We start from the raw sequence: 22101 nt of genomic DNA on the forward strand, positions 1-22101 counted from the left end.
TGAGAAGGCTCCTCTGTGGTTTTTGCACCATCTCTGAGGCCCTATGACCTTGTCCTGGGTCCCATCAAGTACTAGCATGCTGATGAACCACTGAAGTTGGCAGTTTCCACACTATGAGCTAATCTTCCTCTTTCCTCCTCACCCCAGGGTACAGAGACCTTGACTTTCCCTTGTGATCGATGGCTCGCCACCTCAGAGGATGACAAGAAAACCATCCGGGAACTGGTCCCTTATGACATCTTCACTGAGAAATACATGAAAGATGGGTCTTTAAGGCAAGTCTACAAGGAAGTGGAGGAGCCTCTGGACAGTAAGTGTAGGGGACAACCTATCACCGGGGCAGCTCTAGGGCTGGGCCTCCCTGCTGAGCACCCTGCCCTGCACCAAGTTGAGCCTTCTCGTACAGGAAAGTCTATGTTATCTCTGTACTGTGTGGAGCATAATTGAGGCTTACAGAGCTTATACAACCTGCCCAAGTTCACATGGTTAGTCAATGGCAGAGATAGTCTTCAAAGTCTTGCCACCTGGACAGAGTCATACCTCTGCTTCAACCAGGGATTAAATTGTCTATGCCAAGTCTCATGCTTTCACCAGCCGTTCAGCTCTCAGTAAGCTTTAGCTATCACCAAAAAAAATCAATTTGATTTGGAGTTTTACTCCAAAGGTTGTGTTCAAATTCCTTCCTAGTTCAACGTTGTGATAACAGGGTTATCCTGTTCCTGAATTCTCCTGGTCCTTGTTTTCTCTGTACTCTGTATATTTGGCTACTGATCTGTGTGGCTTGGTCTTCTACTGCTCTTGCTGGATGTAGCAGTTTCAATTAAGTATAAATTAAGTAAGAAACATCCAGGATTTAGGATGCAGGCTAGTAGTAAAGCATCTGAGGCTAACATATGAGGCTCGGAGTCCAATCCTCAGCATCAGCAAAAGGAGAAGGAAAGGGAAGATCATCCTGGATAGATTCATGTCGGGAGCTCTTGTGTATTTGTGCTCAGTGGCTGGGTGCCGGGGCAGAGTGTCCAAGGTCATAGGTTTATTTTCTGTATGAGCCAGCCGCTTTGACCATTCTTCATGGATGTGATTTTTCTCTGTAGGACTTGCACCACCTGACCACTCAGTTCCTGTGCCTCCTTCTTTGCTTTTAGTGACACCGTCATTTTCTGGTTATCTTCCTATCTCTCAAAATAATTCACTGACTACTGGTTTCCTTTCTTGGGCTGGGAGGTATTCTTCAAGGCTGACTCCTCAGCTGTCATCTTTACCTTAAAAGAAAAATATGTATATATATGAAACTGGCATGGTGGCACATGCTTGTAATCCCTGCGCTTGGGAGGCTGAGACAGGAGGATCGCACAGGAGGTTCACGCCTCAGCTACTTAGCAAGGCTCGAAACTTACTGAGACCCTGTTTCTAAATAAAGTATAAAATAGGTCTGGCAGTATAGCCCAGAGGTAGAAAAGCCCCTGGGTTCCACCCACAGTACCACTATATATTATACACATATAATATATATATTATATGTGTGTGTGTGTGCGTGCACACATCATACACATTCTTCCTGCACCACCTGGACAGTCACACCTCTATTTCGACCAGTGATTAAGTTATCCATGCCAAACCCCCCATGTTTTCACCAGCCATTCAGCTCTCAATAAGCTTTAGCTATCACCAAAAAATCAACTTTATTTGCAAACATCAGACTCTTTACCACTGATAACATACAAAATACTCTGTGTGATGCTGCCTTCTTGGAAAAACTGGAGTAAAACCCAAGATTCTGGTAAAAAAAAAAAAAAAAGATTCCCATATCCCATATGGAGCCAGCTTGCCCACCACGCTGATAAGACAAGTGACAAACAAAAGAAAAAAGACCAACTTTGTTTTCTTCTTCTTTCTGTAGAAATAAAATAGCTATAGTCCCTGCATTCCTTTAATCTAAGTTGCCACACACTTATAAATAAAGACAAGCGTTGCCCAGGAACTTGCCTCTTCCTACCCATATTTCTTCCTCCAAATGTTCTCTGCTACTAAAAAGGGGGAGTGATCCTCTTTTCTACCTGAACCCCAGAAGATGCCCTGGACAGCTGTCCCAGTGGCACACTTGGGCTGTTCTGTATGAGTCACATGCCACAGATCCCACTTGGAGCTTGGTGATGTTTCTAAGGGAACATCTTTCTACTGAGGAGCTGTGGCCTGGGTGGGATGGGGAGGGAGGAGGATCCAGAAATAGCTGGATCCTGCACAATCGCATTGCTCAGCACCCAGAAGCTGAATCAGTTTTCCTAATTCCCAAAGGACGAGAGAAAGCAGTGGGGGTGGTGTGGGGGGAGTAGGAAGGCTGTTTAGTCACGGCCCCTGGGGACGCTGGGATGAAGGCTCCCAGGAAAGGTTTCCTAACAGGCCCACCCACCAGCCATGATTCCATATGTGGAACAGGCGTGAATGCTGCCAGGAGATGGAAGGGAGGAAGCTAAGGGGGAGGACAGTTAACTGTTGTGTCTAAACTATGACAAAACTCCCAATATTACCTCATGTCGACATTAGCCTGGCAGACTTGGGTAATGTTGGCTTTTTTAAGCAACAAGAGAAGATCTCATTTACTGATGCAGCTTGTGGGATGCTGACTGGGTGCTGCACTGAGCTGAGCTGGGGACAGAGGAGCATGATTAGCCCCTGGTTTCTGCCTCTGATATCAAGTCTCATGATGCCCCAAGGGGCTTTAGAGAGCAGGGGGCTGGAGGGGTGCAGTGGAGACAGGGAAGGTGGGTTGACAGGTTTGGAAAGGGGGGGGTGCAGGAGGGGCAGAGTTCAGTTTGGAAGTATGAGAGGTGATGCTGGGATCTAAAGTACAGAAGGCAGCTGGGCTGGACACAAAGGCTCAGGGACTCCAGGAGGACATGCCAGGCTGTGCAGGAGGAGAGACAGGGGTTGTGGGTGGTACTAAGATTGCTTGGCACCCACAGGGTGAGCAGAAGATGAGGAGCCTGAGATGCTGCTCAAGAAGGAGCATCCAGAGGGGCAGGAAGAGGGCAGAACACTCTGGAATCTGAGGGAAATGGAGGGAATAAAAGGAACTGCATTGAGAGAGTGAATGTATCCATAACTGTGGGTGTGAGCAACCTAGGCACCTTACTTATTACATTTGAATTGGAGGCAGCTTTGAGCCCACTTGCAAAAGCTGGTGAGAAAACTCATCCCAGTTCCTGCAGGAAGGGCAATTCCTTCCCCAGGGTCCTGTAAGAATCCTGAGGTTCACGGGAGAAGCTCAACCCTTAGTTTAGGGCATGTACAGCTCCTTTCTGTGTCCCCTGCTACACTGCACCACTGTTGCTGTGGCCACCCAGGTGTTATTTCTCTGGGTGGTCAGAAATACCACTACATGAGCCTTGGCTGTGTCCAGTGACTCTCTCTTCTATCCTTGAGGCCCTTGTCAAGCTCCAAGTCTCTGCAGAAGCCTGGCAGACATCTCCCTCCTGGCTCTTTGTGTGTAGAGGAGGGGCTCCCTGTCTCCTAGGACGAGGGAAATTAACCTCCCTTCCAGTTTGGCCATTTTTACCATTTACCTTAAAGCCTCAACTTTCTTGCTGCTCCTTTGGGGAGAATCCAGCTACGTCCCCTCACATTGGCCTGAAGCTCAGTGCCCCCTTGGATGGAGGAGTGGGGGGGGCACAAGTCATTCTGAGCATTCCTACAGACATTACAGACATACAGTAGACTTGCCTTTTCCCACTGGGTGGGAGGTTGAGATAGGAGCTATTTTATTCTTCCTTGATGAGTCCCCAGCAGCAAAATAAAACAAGATGTCATCAGTTTCTATTTTTCTTAAAGACTTTGCATAATTGTCAGCCCGGCATGCATTGAGCCCTTCCAGTGGACCTGGGAGGACAAAGATGAGTGTCAGTCCTTGGAGAGGAGTTTGCCAGGAGCACTGGGAGCGGGCAAGGAGCACCAGTGAGTTGGAGAATGAATGAAAATGAGGAAGTGGACACAGAGGGGTGACTATCCTTTCAAAAATATTATATTTTCCATAATCTGGCTAGAAGGACATGGTATTAATGCCAGTCTAATGGGAAGGCATATCATTGTCCCAGCAGGAAGATTTAGTGACCACCTAGAGACACACTTGAGGGTATTTCCTGGGGCTTTCTCCCTTGACACTGTAGGTGGCTGGTTCAAGGGACACTTGGAAAAGTTTATATTCCTTGGTTCTCTGAGAGCCCCGAGTCTGAATGGGGGAGGGAACCCCACTGGAGAATTCACATGGAGTGTAGTTCAACATGTGTCCCAGACTTCAGCACCTCCTACAGATGTGGACAACACTAAAAGGCTGTCACCTTTTCTCCCCTCTGTCTGTCTGTCCAGTCGTGTTGTACTCAGTGCAGATCTTTACTGGGAACGTTCCCGGGGCAGGGACGGATGCCAAGGTCTACATCACCATCTATGGAGATCTGGGGGACACCGGGGAGCGTTACCTTGGCAAGTCAGAGAACCGCACCAACAAGTTTGAGAGAGGAACGGTATGCGGGGCACAGGGCATTTACCCCATTTTCCTTCTCCTCCTCAGTTCCAGCAATCTGAGTGCTAACTCTTCTTGGTTCCTGGGGTGTCTGGGAACTTTTGGGGGTGTCACATGTCCTCCTGTGGGCATTTGCTTTCCTTTCCCTACAAATGCAGCGCATCTCCCTCTCAGCCAGTGCATCTGCCCTGGGTCCTGCATGTGGGGCTGGGTGGGGCAGAGGTGGTGACTGAGCTCCAAGCTGTTGCTACAGACACAGCACGGCTTATCTGCAGAAAACCCACCCACCGTGGCGGCTCACACCTGCAGAGCTGAAGGCTGCAGAATGGCAGGGGCTGGGCCAGCCTCCAGGGGCTTGACTCAGGGGTCTGGAGGCGTGGTTCTGCAAGCTACTCCTTGTTTGACCCAACTTCTCTCCGGCCTCAGTTTCCTTATCAGTAATGTGAGGGATCAAGTGTGAATTGGTTAAACTGTGTCATGCAGAGCTCTGGGCAGCACCAAGGGCCTTGGAAACCATGAGGACAGTGGCAGGAGGGAAGACGGCCCCCCATTACTACCCAGGTAGAACTGCCTTGACCTGGCCCATCTATTGGGGTGCTACAGATGCCCTCTATTAAGCAAAGGGGGTCTGTAGCTATTAAAAGGGTTAGAAAGCCACATGACCTGGCTGTCTAAGGCCCTTTCAGCTCTGACATATTGTGATTTTTTTTTAAAAAAGAAGTCCATCCAGTGGAACCTTGTGGGCTAGGTATTGCAAACTTCCCTTCCCCCCACCTCAAATCCTCTTCCTGTGCCCTTTCTGTCTTATTCCCTTCGCTTGATCCAAAGGCCATTTTTCTTCCCTTCTCCATTCATCTACATCTCCCCTGACCCCTCCCTCACCCCAGGTCAGGAGATCAGATTTGGGGGATCAGTTCCTAATCCTTCCCAGGACCATGTGCCTGGGGGTTTGATGCATCAACCAATGGCTGTTTGTCAAAGTTGTCCTTAAGCCTGACTTGTGGCCAGACATGACCCTGAGTGTTGAACCCCTTGCTGCTGAGAGGGAGGATTAGCCCTGGAGCAAGAAAAGTGTCTCTGTTTAAGTGTCACCTAGTGGGTCTGCAGTGGTTGGTGATCCCATGAGTTAGGCCTCATGGAAGGAGCCCCAGCCCGGCTACCAGGTCCCAGGGTTAGGCCCTTAGTGTTCCCACTAATTTGCCCCATGATCCAAATATAAGCCATATATATATATATATATATATATATATATATTTTTTTTTTTTTTTTCAGTTTACTGCTTCTGAAGCAAGAATAGTAATGTGATTGCTAAGGAGACCTCTGCACTGAGGAACAGGACAAGTATAAAAGCACTCTGAATGATTAAAATACATATAATTAAAGACACACACACACACACACACACACACACACACACACACACCCTGTGAGAGATAAAATTGTTCACCCCCTGTATACAGTAACTAAGAGGAGACCTATTCTCTCCGTTTTGGAAAAATCAAATGTCAAAGAGGTCACACGAGTCACATGATTCCTCTGAGGTCCCTGACTCTGCACCAGGGATGTGATTACTGAGGTGCTCAGACACTGGGGTCAGCTGTCCCGAGTTCAGATCCTTGTTCTAGAACTACACTTTCCTAGTTGGGCAATCTTGGGCAAGTTACTTAACATCTGTGTGCCTCAGTTCTTAGGAGTTAATTTTAAGTCATTGTGAAAGTCAGTGGAATTGAAACGTGAAGTACCAGAACTGCGCCAGGCAGACAGCTGGCTCTTCACGCTGGGCATTGCCAGGCTTGGGAGAGCTCACCTGTCCCTTGCCTGCACTGATGCCTGGTGCCAATGCCTGGGAAATGCATCGGTAAAACAGCAAGGTGCCGCATTCAGCTGACAGATCAGTTTCTGTCCACGGTTGTGTTTACAGAGCCTGGTCGAGAGCAGGCTCTCGGTGAATGTGTCCAGTGAATACACAAATAGAAATGATGAAGATGATGTGACCCTGCTCCTCTGTGTCAGATTCTGTGTTTTGTCCTCTCTCAGCAGATAATGTATCCTAAGAAGCTTCGCCTGATCTCTATCTCCTCCTTTCTCTGGCTTTGATACCACAGCCGGAAAGCTGGGGCTACTCTGAATCAGTCACTACTTACGTGACCTGTGGTTCCCTGCTGAGCACCTAAAAGCTCCCATCTCCCTAATCATTTGCTCTGGCACCCACTCATCATCTTTGGCATGCCTTTTCCTACCAGCACCTCCTCCCTTCCCACATCCACTCCACTGCCGGGTGTAGCAGATTCTCCCCTCAAAATATCCTCGGCCAAGTCTTCTCCCTCCACTCAGCCTGGCCCCTCTGCTCCGGGCTCCAAAAGCCAATCATCTGTCTTCCTCAATCAGCCCACCAACACTGATGGAGCCACTCCCACACTTCAGCCCTTCAGGGCTCTGCACGGATCCCAGACACCACTGGAATCCTTCAGGGGTTTGCAGGCCTATTTGCAGGCCTACCTGGCGTATCCTGCCTAGAATATCCCTGACAGAACCCTGGGCCCATTTTTCAGAATGTCACATTTCCTCCTGTCTCTAAACCTTTCTGAATGCTTTCTCTGAATACATGTACATGCACCCATAAAAAATGGGTAATGCTGCTCTGTGGTTTCACTTTTTTACATCATACTAAATAAGTACTTCTCTGAGTTGCCTTTGGGATTCAGTGGGATGCCTTAGAAATCTTACTACGTCCAGATATTTGAACATAGATGGAGCTGGCTCTTCTTTGTAACCATGACACCCACCCATTCCACAGGACAGGCTGTGTCAGAGTTATTTAGCTGTTTCCCAGGTAGCAGACCCCCAAATGACTTCCAACTTCCCACTGTAAACTGGTCCTGCAGTAAGCATCGTTGTGCACATAAAAAAGTCTTCCTCAAGACAGATGCAAAGAAGAGGAACTGTTGTGTCACAGGCTGTGCTCATTTTTTCTCTCCTCAAAAGATCCCAGTCAATTGCCAGTGTCTCAACTCAACAGGGCTGGGCCAAGCACCTCTCATCTGTCAAAGCCATGGCCTTTAGCCCCACCCCAACAAACACGCAGCTCATCAGCGCTCATCTTCCAAACACCACCGGCTCATCCCAATGGAAATTAGAGAGAGGGCAGTTTTCTCCAAGGAGTGACCCACAGGAGTAGACTGTAGAATGGGGCCATTATGGCCCTACTGAGGCCTTAAACTTGGACACTAGACACGTATCTAGGAATATCTATTTAACTTAACAACCAAGGAAGGTGGAAGGCCCTGGAAGGATGGGGTTGGAGTGGGTTGAAGCGGGGTGCTCTCCCCAGATACTCACACCTGGGCTCCCCAGGCCGACACCTTCATCATCGAAGCTGCTGACTTGGGGGTCATCTACAAGATCAAGCTGCGCCATGACAACACCAAGTGGTGTGCAGACTGGTACGTGGAGAAGGTAGAGATCTGGAATGACACGAACGAGGACGAGTTTCTGTTCCTGTGTGGGCGTTGGCTGTCCCTGAAGAAGGAGGACGGGCGGCTGGAGAGGCTCTTCTATGAGAAGGTACAATGAGAGGGGTTCAGGGCCTTGGCTCAGCTGCAGCCTGTCAGCATCTTTGTACCTGGGAAGGGTCCATGGGGCAGAAGGTGCTGGAACTGTGATCAGGCTGGAGCCATACTTTTCTGGATAGGAGTACACTGGGGACCGCAGCAGCAACTGTAGCAGCCCGGCTGACTTCTGGGAGATCGCCCTGAGCTCCAAGATGGCCGATGTGGACATTGCCACCGTGACGGGGCCCATGGTCGACTACGTTCAGGAGGGTCCAGGTAAGCTGAGCGGGGAGCTCTTTTGAGGAGGAGCAGGTACATGGAAATGTTTTCAAGCTATTCTTTTTAGGGGATGCTGAGGATTGAACCCAGAGGCATTCCACCTCCAAGCTATTTCCTCAGCTTTTTTATTTTGAAACAAGGTCCTGCTGAGTTGCTGAGGCTGGCTTCAAATCTGCAATCCTCCTGTCTCAGTCTCCCAAGTACTGTTTTTTAACATATTCTTGGACAGGCCATCCTTTAGCCTCATGGTCATTGATGATTTAGGGCTAGTGCTTTGTCATTTACACAGGATTTATACATATTACCTATTTCCATCCCCAACAACCCTGTGAGGTGAGAGGCAGAGATAAACCCCCTTTACAGATGCAAAGGCAGCAGCTAAGAGGTGTTATGATGGCGATATTCTTGGGCTATTGGTCCCCTATATTGTTGCAAACTCTGGTTTTGCCCAGACTCTCAGAACATAGATTCAGCCCAGAGTGCTGGGGCAACCAGACAGACAGAAATCAGCAACAGGGGGAATCCTTAGCATGTGCGCGGCGTTACACACAAAGTGCTCAGCCACGCCGAGCACTGCATAGTGAGTGGCAGGGCTGTGATAGAAAGTTCCAATCTGAGCCGAGCGTGGTGGTGCATGCTTGTAATCCCCACGCTTGGGAGGCTGAGACAGGAGGATTACACAGGTTCAAAGCCAGCCTCAGCTACTTAGTGAGGCTCTCAGCAACTTAGTGAGACCTTGTTTCCAAATAAAAGTATAAAATATGTCTGGGAGTATAGCCCAGAGGTAGAAAAGCCCCTGGGTTTACCCCCACCCTGTACCACACACACACACAAAAGTTCCAGTCTGGTTGTTTGGAGACTCATTTCTGGTTCTGACAATAAAACCAGCTTTGGACAAGTCAGCCTCTTGGCTTAGTTTTTTTTCTCCTCCACTGAACAATACTATATTTTGCCAATTAGATTTTTGAGATAAGGTGGTTCTGCATTTGTCTACTGAGCACTTAAATCCACTGCCTTTCTGTCTAGTTTCCCTTAAGACCAAGAATGTGACAATGACAATATCACCCTCCAGGAGACCATGTGGTGGATCTGTGGGCTCAGGCAGAGAAAATTAGTTATTTACCCTCAATTTCTCACTCGGTGAATACATGACAGGACCCCCTAAAAGTGCTTCTCCTTATTTAAGCACTCTGATCGTCCATGCAAAGACTTTTTAAAGATACAACAGTGCCTGGTGCTGGGGCAGAAAACCACATGTGATTTCAGGGCTAGTTTGGAGAGTTTTCAGAGATACAGATTGCATAACCCAAACCCACTGCACCAGGGCAATGTATCCTAACATGTTGAGGAAGACTGGCCCAGAGAAGAATGAGTAGGAATTAGTAACTGCAAATGCCAAAGACCTGGAGATAGTGGCATGAAAAAATTCAGAAGTTTTCTTTTGGTTTGCATAAAAGTTCAAAAGTAGGCCATGTGGGACAGATAATAGCAGCTCTAGTGAGGTCAGGGGCCTAGGTTCCTTCAGCCTGGTCACTCTGGTGATCTCTTAAGTAGCCTCCATCTTGAAGGTGGCCCATTCTAAGGGAACTGTTGGAGTTGTGGCCACCTCATCCATGTTCCAAGCAGAATAAATGAAATAGGCAGAAGGGCCCTTCTTCTAGTAGGGTCAGACCCTTTAAAAAAGATTCTTCTGGAAACTCACTCAACAATCTCTGCTGACATATTATGACCACCTCTAAGGAGAGTGGATACTGAGTAGCTGGAAACCCATTGCATACTACCCTGAGCAGATTTTTATGCTGACTAATCTGGCTTGGTTGGGAAATGGCTGTCTTCCAGGACTTTGGCCAGCCATGTTACATGTATAATACATTTATATCACTCTTCCCCAAATTTCTACTTTCTATGAGACCTGGCTCTTGGTAACCTCATTTTTGCTGACCATGGCAAGCTTTTCAGACCACGGAAGTGAACTTGGTGGGAGGTCATTATTTTTGCCCTCCTCACTGGGTAGTGCTAAGTTCAAGTAAGAAAATTTGGTCACAGGCTCTTTGGAAGCTTGACATTCCAAATGAGTGACAGGGACACTTTGGTCTTCACATTAGGAGTGACCAAGTGCCTCATTCCTTGGACCACAGACACCATAGATAACTCACCAGTGTGGATCGTTTCTTTGCACATGGCTCTGAGCAGGCAGCTGAGGTCAGTGGCTTCCGGAGGTCATTTCCAAGCCTCCAAGCACACGGAGCACTGTGAGGCTGCGCCCCCACCATCTCGTTCAGTGACCTCCTACTCTGTACCTCTTGTGCAGTGATCCCCTATTATGTGTCCGTCACCACCGGGAAACACAAGGATGCGGCCACTGACAGCAGAGCCTTCGTCATCATCATCGGCGAGGACGATGAGCGCAGCAACCGCATCTGGCTGGACTACCCCCAAGGGAAGAGGGGCTTCGGCTGTGGCTCCGTGGAGGAGTTCTACGTCGGAGGCTTGGACGTGGGCATCATCAAGAAAATAGAGGTGCTGGCCCTTGGGGTCCTGTGATGGTGACAGCCCCACAAAAGAAAGGAGCTAATTACTACATGGGGGGCAGGCTGAACAATGACCTGGAGCCCCTTCAAGGTAGCAGAGGGATCTCTCGTCCTCTAATAACAATAAGCTAGGTGACCTGGGTTGAGTCCCCCACCCCATTGGGTCCCCGTTTTCTACCCACCCAAAGGGCACGCCTTATATATTAGTTTTCAATGGCTGTGTGACAAATTCTCACCAATTAAATAACTCAGTACAAGTGAATGATCCCTCATGGGTCGGATGTGACGTCTCTGGATCTACTTCTCAAGGTCTCACTAGCGTGACAGTAGGTTGCAATCAGAGCTGTGTTCTTGCCTGAGGCTCGGAGTCTTCTCCCAAGCCCCTGGCTGTTGGGCAAGTTCATTTTCTTGGGGTTGTTACACTGAGGCCTCCGATTCCCAGAGGCTTCCTGCCATATGGTCGTCTCCAAAAGCTGGTGATGTGCTTGCTCAAGACCCATGGGAAATGAGCACTGCCACTTCAACCCTCTCTGACTTCTCTTCCATCGCTGAGGTCTGGCCCACCCAGAATCTTTTTTTTTTCTTATGGAACTGAGGATTGAACCAGGGCATCACAGAAGCTGCAGCCGGGGATACTGGCTGGATTCACTTTGCTGGGGGCTAGGAGACAGTACTCTTTGGGTCTGCTGCTGTGTGACCCTCTGGACCTTGGTTTCTCATGTACAACATGGAAATAATGCTTCCGTTCATGGCCTGCTTCATAAGTTAGATCTTGGTGATCTTACCTCTGAGCTAGACCTCCAGCTGCTTGATTTTATTTTTTATATTTTTCTAGTCATACATTCTAATGGAGTGCACGATGGTGGAGGCATACATGCACACATCACCCAAATATTTCTTTTAATTTTGAAACAGGGTCTTGCTAAGTTGCTGAAACTGGCCTTGAACCTGTGATCCTCCTGTCTCAGCCTTCCAAGTTCTGGGGTTACAGGCATGTGCCGTCACACCTGGCTCAGAGTCATCTTTCGGTTAACTTGAAGTCATCTTCTTAGAGACCTTAATTAGATCTCAAAAATCTCCCTTCACTGAAGGGCCTTGGCCAGGGAGTGCGGGCCTTGGCCAGGGAGTGCCCAGCACACTAGAAGAAGCATCCAGGGTGGGGACACAGGACAGGGAGGGGGACACTGAGCAGGAAGGACTGCCTGGTGTGTCTCCTCCCAGCTGGGCCATGACGGGGCCTCCCCCGAGAGCTGCTGGCTGGTGGAGGAGCTGTGCTTGGCAGTGCCCACCCAGGGCACCAAGTACACGCTGCGCTGCAACTGCTGGCTTGCCAAGGACCGGGGCGATGGTGTCACCTCTCGTGTCTTCGACCTCCTGGATGCCATGGTGGTGAACATCGGGAAGAAGGTATGGGGTGCAGTGGGTGTGCATTGCAGGTAGTGGGGCAGCAGGGAATGGAGGTGAGGATGAAGGAGATTTGTCACTGGGGCATTGCAGAAGCTGCAGCCGGGGATACTGGCTGGATTCACTTTGCTGGGGGCTAGGAGACAGTACTCTTTGGGTCTGCTGCTGTGTGACCCTCTGGACCTTGGTTTCCCATTTACAACATGGAAATAATGCTTCCCTTCATGGCCTGCTTCATAAGTTAGATCTTGGTGAGAATCAAGGATATCATGAAGAGTCCACGAGGAGCTTTGGAAGGAAACAGCTGTGCATAGACCTTCAGGGTCATTATTCTGCTGGGGTACCCCACCAACGCACTAGCACAGGGACGGGGAAAGATGGCCTTTGAGATACTGTGAGTCTGTGGAGCTCACAAAGCAGCAAGTGTGAGACCCTTCTCCATGGTGATACGGGGGTGTCTCCATGTACAGGGTTCTTGCCTAGTGGATTTTGATGAATGTGGTCCAAGGGTTAATGAAGGGTATAGAAACATGGAAGTTTATTAAAGTCAAGGAAAGATAGAAGACAAAAACAGCTCCCCCTCTCACATGGGGCACGGGAGGAATTCCCAGAAGAGTAACCACTGAAGCTCATTGGAGGTGGGCCTTTTTTTTGTTTTTGTTTTTGTTTTTGTTTTTGCAGTATTGGGGATGGAACCTACACACCCAGCCCTATTTTTAGTCTTTTTATATCTATTCATTTATGTATTCGTTTATTTATTTTTGGTGGTACTGGGGTTCCTGGAAACCCTTCTACCTCTAGGCTATGCTCCCAGACCTATTTTTATACTATTTTATTTGGAAACAGGGTCTCTTAAACCAGCATGGCTAGCTTCGAACCTGTGCAATCCTCCTGTCTCCACCTCCCAAGTGAGGGGATTACAAGCATGGGCCACCACACCCGGCTTAGTTTTTTTTATTTTTAAAGCAAGGTCTCACTGAGTTGCGAAGGGCCTAAGTAGCTGAGGCTGTCAGCAATGATCCTCCAGTGTCAGCCTCCTGAATGCTGGGATTACAAGCGTGTGCCACCATGCCCAGCCCTGGAGGTGGGCTTTTATTATTGAGGTTCCTCATCTGCCTTTTTATGATTGGTCAAAATTGGGTCTTGGGAAACCAAAATTTTTTGCCCGCTTTCTATCATTAATCTGAATTGTTATCTTGTGGGCTGGTGAGCTCTGATCTCCTGGCACCACTGGTCTCTCACCTCCCTGCCCATCTCCCCCCACCCCACAGAAGGTGATAGAGATGACTTAATCCTTCCTGTTCCCAAGTCCTCTGCCCTGGCTGAACAGGAAAAGCCTGGAAGGTGGGAACTCCACACTCCTGTCCTTGTTCTACATTTAACTGACCAGATGACCTGGGACAAGTTGTATAAACTCTGAGACCAGGACCAGGTGGGAAGTAGGATGCTTGGGTGACTGAAGCCCAAGGACACACAGCCCATTGGCGGCCCAGAGCCTCCAGTCCACCTGACCCTGTGGGCTTCTTTTTCTCTTTCATAAGCTGTGGGATCAAGAGAGAACCCCAGACCTTATCACTGTCTCTGAATCCCAAACAACTGGCTGAGCGGCTTAGATCAGAAGCTTCCTGCAAAGTCAAGGACCTGAGCAGGCCTGCCCATCTTAGATGTGGAACTGGCAGGAGGGGCTGGCTTCTGGACTCTGAAACCCTTGGCAGGCAGGAGTGTGGGTGCTGCTTTCCCCTGCAGGAAAACAGAACTCTCCACAGCACAGACAGCCTCCCCCTCCCCAGACATCTCCATCTGTGGCCAGGCTGCTGGTGTGGGTGAGCTCACCATGCATCAGGGCTTCAGCCCTGACCCACTTCCCGGCCCAGGTGTGCCCATGTGTGAGCCTCCCCAGCACACCCCACAGCCCACACCCCACCTGGGGCACTACATCCCCCCAGCTCTAGCCCAGGAAAATCCAGACACACCCCTGCTATTCATGGAACAAAAGCACACATTTGTCACTTTACAAAGAACCACAGGGCTCTTTGGACTGGCCCTCTCCACAGGACACCTGATACCAGACCGGAATTACAGGAGCCCTGCTTCTGTCTCTTTTTGGAAACACACGGATTACATAAAAAAGGATGCGTCCGTGTAAAGAAGAGAAAGATGGATGCAGAGAACACAGGGGTCAGCAGAGCCAGCCCTCAGGGGCCGGTCTCCACGAGGCCACCAATGCACTCATTTTGATCATGTTATTTTTTATGCCTGTCTGGGTAAGAGCAAGAAAGGGTCAGGCTCTGGCTTGTGTCCCCAATAGCTGCTCCTGTCCATCTCAACTGCCCCGGGTGGGTGGTCTAGGGGGTTCTACCAGGTGATGCACTCCCTCTGCAAACCGGCCCTGAGCCTCCCGTGGGCTGGGCTGCACAGGATGTGTCTGGGCTTGCAGCATCATGGTGGTGATTCTAGATGCTGCTAGAAAAGTAACCCGCCAGCCACAAGGGCAGGGGGAGTGATCACTGTGATACATAACCTGGGTTCTCAAGCCAGGTGGTGGTGCACACTTGTAATCCCAGGCTTGGGAGGCTGAGATAGGAGGATCGCCCAGGTTCAAAGCCAGCCTCGGCTACTTAGTGAGGCTTTCAGCATCTTAATGAGACCCTGTTCCCAAATAAAGTACAAAATAGGTCTGGGAGTATAGCCCGGAGGTAGAAAAGCCCTTGGTTTCTACCCCCCCAGTACCACACACACACACACACACACACAAACACACACACAAATAACCTGAGTTCTGAGAGTCAATTCTCTGCGGTGGGCACCAGGCCCCTGCATAGGTGTGGCAGGATGTTGCAGCCTTTTGGGAAGGGAGGGCCAAGGATCTTCAAAGGAAATGCCATCTGGGCTCTGCCCCCTGAACTCTGCAAGGGGTACCTCTGGGGGTTCTGCCCAGGATAAACAGCGAGCAGGTGACAGGTCTGGGATCCAAATGGCTCTGAAGCTATCATACTATCCTCATGAGCTGCCTGCATGGAGAACTTGACAGGGCCCTGTTAACACTGGGCTTTCAGGCTCGTGTCCATGTTACAACGCACCGGCTATCTGAGTGAACTCTAGTGCTGGGCTGGGCGCAGTGGGGGCCTAAGAGTGACAGAGTCTGGCTCCTGCTCTCCAGTCACCCACGGCTGATGGGGGGAGGACTCTTCTGGGAGCCGGAGAGCCTGTCTTCCTTTCCTGGTGAGACTAGGACAGGTGGGCTTGGGGCGTGGCTGAGGCTCAGGACCACACCCCTCCCATGGCAGGTGCTTTATGAAATGACAGTGTGGACGGGTGACGTGGTCGGCGGGGGCACCGACTCCAACATCTTCATGACCCTGTATGGTATCAACGGGAGCACAGAGGAGGTGCAGCTGGACAAAAAGAAGGCCAGGTACCTGGGGGCCCTGCCCCCACCTCTCCTCCCATCAGCCCTCTGCCCTCCCTGCCTTCACAAGCCTGATTCTGTCGCTCCCTTGGGGCCTACCGCCTTCATTCTGTCCCAATACCTTTCTCTTTCAAGGGCCAGCTCAAATTTACTCCCTCCAGGAAGCCTTCCTGCACCACCTCAGCCCATGGCAACTCCTTCCTTCCTGCTTTCTTTCATTCGGTCACTCCAAGTGCTCACCCTAAGGTCTATAGATGAGTTGATAGTGTCATATCATTGCTAATTTAGAGGAAACTGGGTGAAGGGGTACACAGAACTCTTTTATTTTCAACACAACTTTTCTGTGTCTAAAATGAAATAAAAAGCACTCAATTTTCAAAACTTTAAGCCATTGAACACCTGGCATGGACCAGGCACAGGCTGGGCCCTGGGGAGCTGACCAGGCTGGCTCTGTGCAGGGCGTTGTTCTGAGCCAGGCATTGGCTTGCCTTGTCCTGCCTTGTGAGGACTGTCATGACCACTCTGTTTTACAGGGGAGCCAGCTGAGGCTCAGGGAGGGGAAGTCAGAATGCTCCAGGCTCCATAGCCCAGAAGCTGCCACGCCCAGATGAGTCCCCGTCCCAAGCATTAGGTTCTCTTAAAAGGTGGCTTTTGGTACTAGGTGGCCCTCCTACAGTGTTTAGTGTGAACCTGTCACTGGGCCGCCAGTTTAGACAGTGCAGGGTGTGGGCTGGCTTTCCATGCTCAGCCATTGTGCCTCAAACATCCCTGGTCCTTGGCATCTCAAAATCAGAGGAGAATCCCAGCTGCAGACACTTTCCCCGGACCCTCAGTGCCCCTTCCCCCAGCGGAGGGGCAAGATCCAGGAGGCTTCCTCCTGAGGCCCTCAAGCTCTGGCCTCACACTGCAGGGGCAGGGGACTCAGCCAGTACTCTGGATCCTCACTGGGAGGTGGTGCTGAGGGGATGGTATTGGTGATGATGATAGTAGTGATGGTGAATGATGCTAGTGATGAGGGTGAAGATGGGGATGAAGATAGCGAAGGCCTTTCGTGAAGACCAGGCAGCGATTTCTTACCATGAGCAGAACAGCTCCTAGGAGCTCTGCCCATCCCACACAGCTCCTCTCTGGGGGGCTGCTGAAAATAGTTTTCCCTGCCTCCTATTAGCACTTCTGCCCTCTCATTGTATAGCTCCTATTTCCCTTGGAATTCTTCCTAGACAACTAGCAGCGGCAATGACAATAATAATGGCTAATGTGTATTAAGCTTACCCCAGGCCAGGGCTATTTTAAGTGCTTTTCAATCTATATTAACTCACAATACCCCCCCCCCATAATCTGCACTGTTAACATTTCCACTTTACAATAAAGTGCCCGAGACACAGAGAGATGAAGTAATTTGCCCAGGATCACACAGCTAGTACGTAGTGGAACAGGGACTTGACTCAGGCAATTATGGGAATAAATAAAGATCAAATGAAATCAGAGGTCGTTTATTTCAAGCTTGCTGCAGCCAGCGGGTCTGTCACATTGCTTGATATGGCAGGGACTCAAAGGCTGTTGGAAGGGGGAAGCTTTCTAGCAAAGCATTATTTTTGGCTAGAGGGCGCTAGGGAGAATCAGAGCATCATTCACCAATGGATTAGAGAGCAGGTGTGGGTCTTTGGTTAGTCCTGGTGGGAAATGGGGTGAAATATGGGAACTGGCAGCCACTGGCTGGGTCCTGACCATCTTGAGCACTTGCTGGAGAGCCTGTGGCTCCCTGTGACCGCTGTCACTCTGCCATCATAAATAAACTGGCCATTGTCTCCTGTGTTCAGCCTCTTCTGTTTTCTGCCTCTCTAATTGTGACCCAACACTAAATTTCTGGATTTTCTCTGGCTAACTCTCTTCTATCTCTATTCCGCCTTATTTTGCAGATGTCCAAGGCACATTGCTGGTAGGAGAGAGACTTTTCATCTCTGAGAGCATTCGCATTCCCGAAACGTTGTTTGAAACCCCATAGTCATAAACACAGCAGTGTCATACACGTTTCAAGGCACCTTCTTAGTTAAAGGATCCCCCTGCCCCCCGCCTCGGAACAAGGATGTATTTTGTGAGGAGAGCCATCATTTCTTGATGACTCTGATTTTGAGCTCAGAGCTCTTACCCAGGGCACGTTTTGCCTTTCATATTTCTGTGTTTCACTAATGGCTTGGATTCGATGTGATGCATTTCTTTTCTTTGGTATTGGGGATTGAACCCAGAGTTATTCTATTTCAGCTATACCCTCAGCCCTTTTTTAAAAATTTTGGCCTCAATCCTGAAGTCTTCCTGTCTGGGATTACAGGTGTGCACCCCTTGCCCAGTTGAGTGTCTGCATCTTGACTGGGGAGCTGAGATAGAAAGACCCACTGGGTACACATCCTGGGCACAGCGTGGTGTTGTGTAAGAGGAGATGCTCTCCCTAAGAAAGGCTGTTTGACTGGGACGGAGGCTGAGGAGTGCCCACACAGAGGGCACTGTGAGCTTGCCGCCTGCAGCAGCCGTGTTAGCTGGCACATTCCCCAAGGCCAGAGCTTAGCTCACCCAACAGCAACTCACTCAAAACCCTCCCCGTTCACTTCTCCAACTCTGAAGAACTTTTTACTTCCAGTAATCACAAAATGCACACAAGTTAAGTCATCAGAAGAGAGTAGGCCTCCGTTCTGCGGCTGCCTTCAAGGCATGAAGCACTTAGTTTCCACTTGGCAGTACTTGCAAACTCAGCCCCCACTGGCTGTGGCCTGTTTTTAAAAATATGTCTCGTATCCAAGGAAGCATAACAATTGCCATTCCGAGACATCTCTTCGGGGCCACCTGTGCCGCCCCAGAGGGTCTCACCTGGAATCAGCTACCAGTCCAGCAATCAGTCACCATTGAAGGTCACATTGTACCTGTGGCGCTGTGGGAGGGGCAGGAAGGAATAAAGATAGAGCAGCTCTGAGGCGATGAAGTCATTCGGCAGGAAGATGATGATAGCGACAAAAGCCGCCTTGCCTTCTATTCGCTACCACTTTCCAGGTGTTGCTAGTGTTACCCCGTCTGGGGCTGCTGTGTTGAGTTGTGCAGATTGCACATAGAAAAATGTGAATGATGCCTCCCACAGTTCCACAGCGCCCCACCGCCCCACCATTCACGGTGGCCCTGTCACTCACAGTCTCAATGAAAGCTCTTCAGGTGGAAGACTCTCTCTGTCTTTTAAGGTTGATTTCACATCTATTTGGCCCCAAAAAGTTTTGTTGGATGGCAGAGTTAGTGTCATTCTCCATACACGTGAGGAAACCCAGTCCCAGAAAGGAGCTGGGACAGTTCCATGGTTCTAGGTGTCCAGCAGAAAAAGATTAGAACGCAGAGCTAAGATCTCTGGGCTTGGGACCATCTCTACTAGCCAAACCCACGTAACCCAAGCTTTCAGGAATCCATCTGCAATGCAAGAGACAGAGGCAGGTCTCGAATCTGGTCTCTGGCCATGGCTGGCTTCCCTTCTTCATGCCTCCTCCCCTCCACCCCAGGTTTGAGCGGGAGCAGAATGATACCTTTATCATGGAGATCCTGGACATCGCTCCCTTCACCAAGATGCGCATCCGCATCGACGGCCTGGGCAGCCGGCCCGAGTGGTTCCTGGAAAGGGTAAAACCCCTGGCCCTCACCTTCCAGCCCCTGCCCACCTCTCCTCCCTGTCCTTTTGGGTTATCAGGGGACATTTGTTCATGCACAAAGGTCACTGGAGAGAGCTATTACTAACCCGGCCATGCCATCCAATATGCCCTTTGGCGCGAATTAATCAGAGAATGTAGCTTATTTGTGTCCGCTGAGAGTCCAATCAGCTTGCAGAGAACACAGCATGAGCTGCCAACACATGGAAAGAGCCTGGAGCAAGGGAAGGCCTGGCGTGGGCTTCCTCTGGGGCCTGGTTGGGCGGGTGGGAGCTGAGCGAGGAGCAGCGGGGACAGGCTCGAGGTGTCACTGTGGGAGCTCAGGAGGGCAGGGGAGCCCTCAGTTGGTGGTGCCTTCTCTTTATCTCCTTGCTCTCCCATGGAGGCGGCCGCCAGCGTCCTGGCTGGGACTCCTGTCCTCAGGTTTTCAGCTGGGCTGAGAGTGGCCTTGGGTTGAGTTGCTGAGACCTTCACGACAGCAGCCTGGATTCCTTGGTCCTGTCTCCATAGAGCCCTTCCGGGCTCATGTGCACACACAGCCACAGCCTCAGTTTCCCCCGAGGGAGGAAGGCAGCTGATCCTTCCTAGGACCTTGCTTTCAGTTTCCTTGCCTTCCCCAGCCTCATGGGGCCCTGGCCTCCAGGCTGCCCAGAGGAGAGCTACTAACCCTCTCTGTTCTGGAGGAAAGAGAACGGCTCCCAGAGCCCACGTCCAAGGAGATGAATGTGATGGGAACACAATGTGATATTAGGGTCACTGTGCTTTCCATGCCTTGTGTGGCCCCAATGCTGAGGCTCTTGGTGCCAAGAGGAGCTTGCCTGCAGCCCCCGACCACAGCAAGGACAATGGCTTGGTGACAAAGACGACAGTCCTGGAGGTGCAGCTTCAGTGTCATGCAGGCCCCAGGCTCCTCCACACACCAGTGCAGGTGCCAGGCCCTCCCTCCTGTGCAGTGTGCCCCAGTGTCCTGGGCTGCCATAACAAAGTGCCACCGATGGGAGGGTGTGGATCACCTGTCCCCTCGTGGTTCTGGAGCCTGGATTCCAAGATCAAGGCGGCAGCAGGCCAAGCTGCTCTGGGTCGGCAAGGACCTGCTCCAGGTCTCTCTCCCAGCTTCTTGTAGGTCCTTGGCTGCTGCAGCACCCGCCTGCGCATGAGCTTCCTGTGTGTCCTGACTCTGTGTCTATATTCTGCTTGGTGTAAGGCACAAAAGCCCGGGTCCCATCTCACCTGACTACAACTGTAGTTTCTAAATAAGGTCACAATTGAGCCAGGTGTGGTGGCACATGCTTGTAATTCCAGCGTTTGGGAGGCTGAGACAGGAGGATCGCACAGGTTCGAAGCCAGCCTTAGCTACTTAGTGAGGCTCTCAGCAGCTTAGTGAGACCCTGTTTCCAAATAAAGTATAAAATAGGTCTGGGGAGTATAGCCTGGGAGTAGAAAAGCCCCTAGGTTCCACCCCCAGTACTAAAATAAATAAATAAATAAATAAATAAATAAATAAAGTCACATTTGGTAGGACTGAAGGTTGGGACTTCCACATGCAAATCTGGGGCTGAGGGTGGCACAAGTCACACATCACAGAGACTTCTGTCTGCCTGCCCGAGTCAGTGTTCTCATCCCTTGTCCACTCAAGGCCATCTGTCCTGTGTCCCTGTAGCCTCCTCCTCCCCTATCCAGCCAGAAGCAGATTTTCCTTGAGCTGATAACATGGTGCCTGTGCCGAGGACAGGCTGGCAAATGGTGGCAACTGTGCCCTGGTGTTTGTGTCTGATAGCGACTCGGTCAATCTGTTCTTCTGTCACTTGTTCACGTACTTCCTGAGCACCCTGACAGGCACCGATTCCCAATTCCCAAATCCCATGGCCTCTTAGACCCCATGCAAGCCCACAGGGCAGGTCTTTGCCCTGGAGAGGACCTGGAGTCCCAGTTACAAAACTCTTCGTGGCTCTGGGGCCCTGGGTCCTCGGGGTGCTGGGTGGCACGCTGGCAGGTGGGACTGGTGCTGAGGGAGACTATTCCCACCCGGGGACCCTTCCCAGATCCTCTTGAAGAACATGAACACTGAAGATCTGACCATGTTCTATTATGGAGACTGGCTGTCCCAGCGGAAGGGCAAGAAGACCCTGGTGTGCGAGATATGTGCCGTCATCGATGGGGAGGAAATGATGGAGTGGACTTCCTACACCGTCACAGTGAAGACCAGCGATATCCTGGGTGGGTTGTCCCCCCCAGCTCCCAACACCCCCCCCCCAGCTCCCAACACCTTTCCCATACCCTTTTTGGGCTCAGGACTGAGTTTCCAGTTCAGGGAATTTATCTTCATGTAGTCTTCCAAAAGCTAGTCAACCTGAGTTCTTTCTATGGCCCATTGCTTTCTGCCTGGACAAAGTCTTTCCCTGGTGGCTGAGTTGACCCCTTCCCTGCTCCCTCAGGGAGGTGGAGGAGGATGGGGGTAAGGCCCATGGTTTTGAAAGGTAGAGGAGCTTTCAAAAGAGCCCTCCTCTTCCCATAGCTGCCTGCTGCCCCTCCCCAGAGTGCTGTGCACCTGGGGAACCTCAGTCCCTTCATAGTCACATGCTTGGCCACTGTGTGCCAGCTTAGGCCTGGGTCTTTGGGTAGAGGTGCGACTCTCAGGGCCCCTGAAGATCTGACATTTTGGTGTAACGAACACTGCTGCATGGAGATGCGCTGACAGATGTGAGGCCAGGGCACTGCTGGGGGCCAGGGGTGA

General features: G+C 50.6%; 1 protein-coding gene across 3 annotated transcripts in view; it reads left to right on the top strand.

The window, feature by feature from the left end:
• Positions 1 to 22101, top strand: part of LOXHD1 (lipoxygenase homology PLAT domains 1) — a gene marked incomplete at both ends in the record, with an annotated part of 168985 nt that overhangs the window by 121321 nt on the left and 25563 nt on the right. For 2 of the 3 annotated variants that reach the window (XM_080714787.1, XM_080714789.1), the window contains 9 exons: positions 148 to 310; positions 4363 to 4517; positions 7871 to 8080; positions 8208 to 8343; positions 10658 to 10866; positions 12099 to 12284; positions 15569 to 15696; positions 19224 to 19341; positions 21410 to 21584. In XM_080714787.1, coding sequence (XP_080570913.1) covers positions 148 to 310; positions 4363 to 4517; positions 7871 to 8080; positions 8208 to 8343; positions 10658 to 10866; positions 12099 to 12284; positions 15569 to 15696; positions 19224 to 19341; positions 21410 to 21584 — 1480 coding nt within the window. The remainder of the gene's footprint in view (positions 1 to 147; positions 311 to 4362; positions 4518 to 7870; positions 8081 to 8207; positions 8344 to 10657; positions 10867 to 12098; positions 12285 to 15568; positions 15697 to 19223; positions 19342 to 21409; positions 21585 to 22101) is intronic. The other variant, XM_080714788.1, reaches the window with a different exon arrangement.

The sequence above is a fragment of the Muscardinus avellanarius genome (assembly GCF_963383645.1).
Source record: "Muscardinus avellanarius genome assembly, chromosome: 17".
In the NCBI taxonomy this organism is placed as follows: Eukaryota; Metazoa; Chordata; class Mammalia; order Rodentia; family Gliridae; genus Muscardinus; species Muscardinus avellanarius.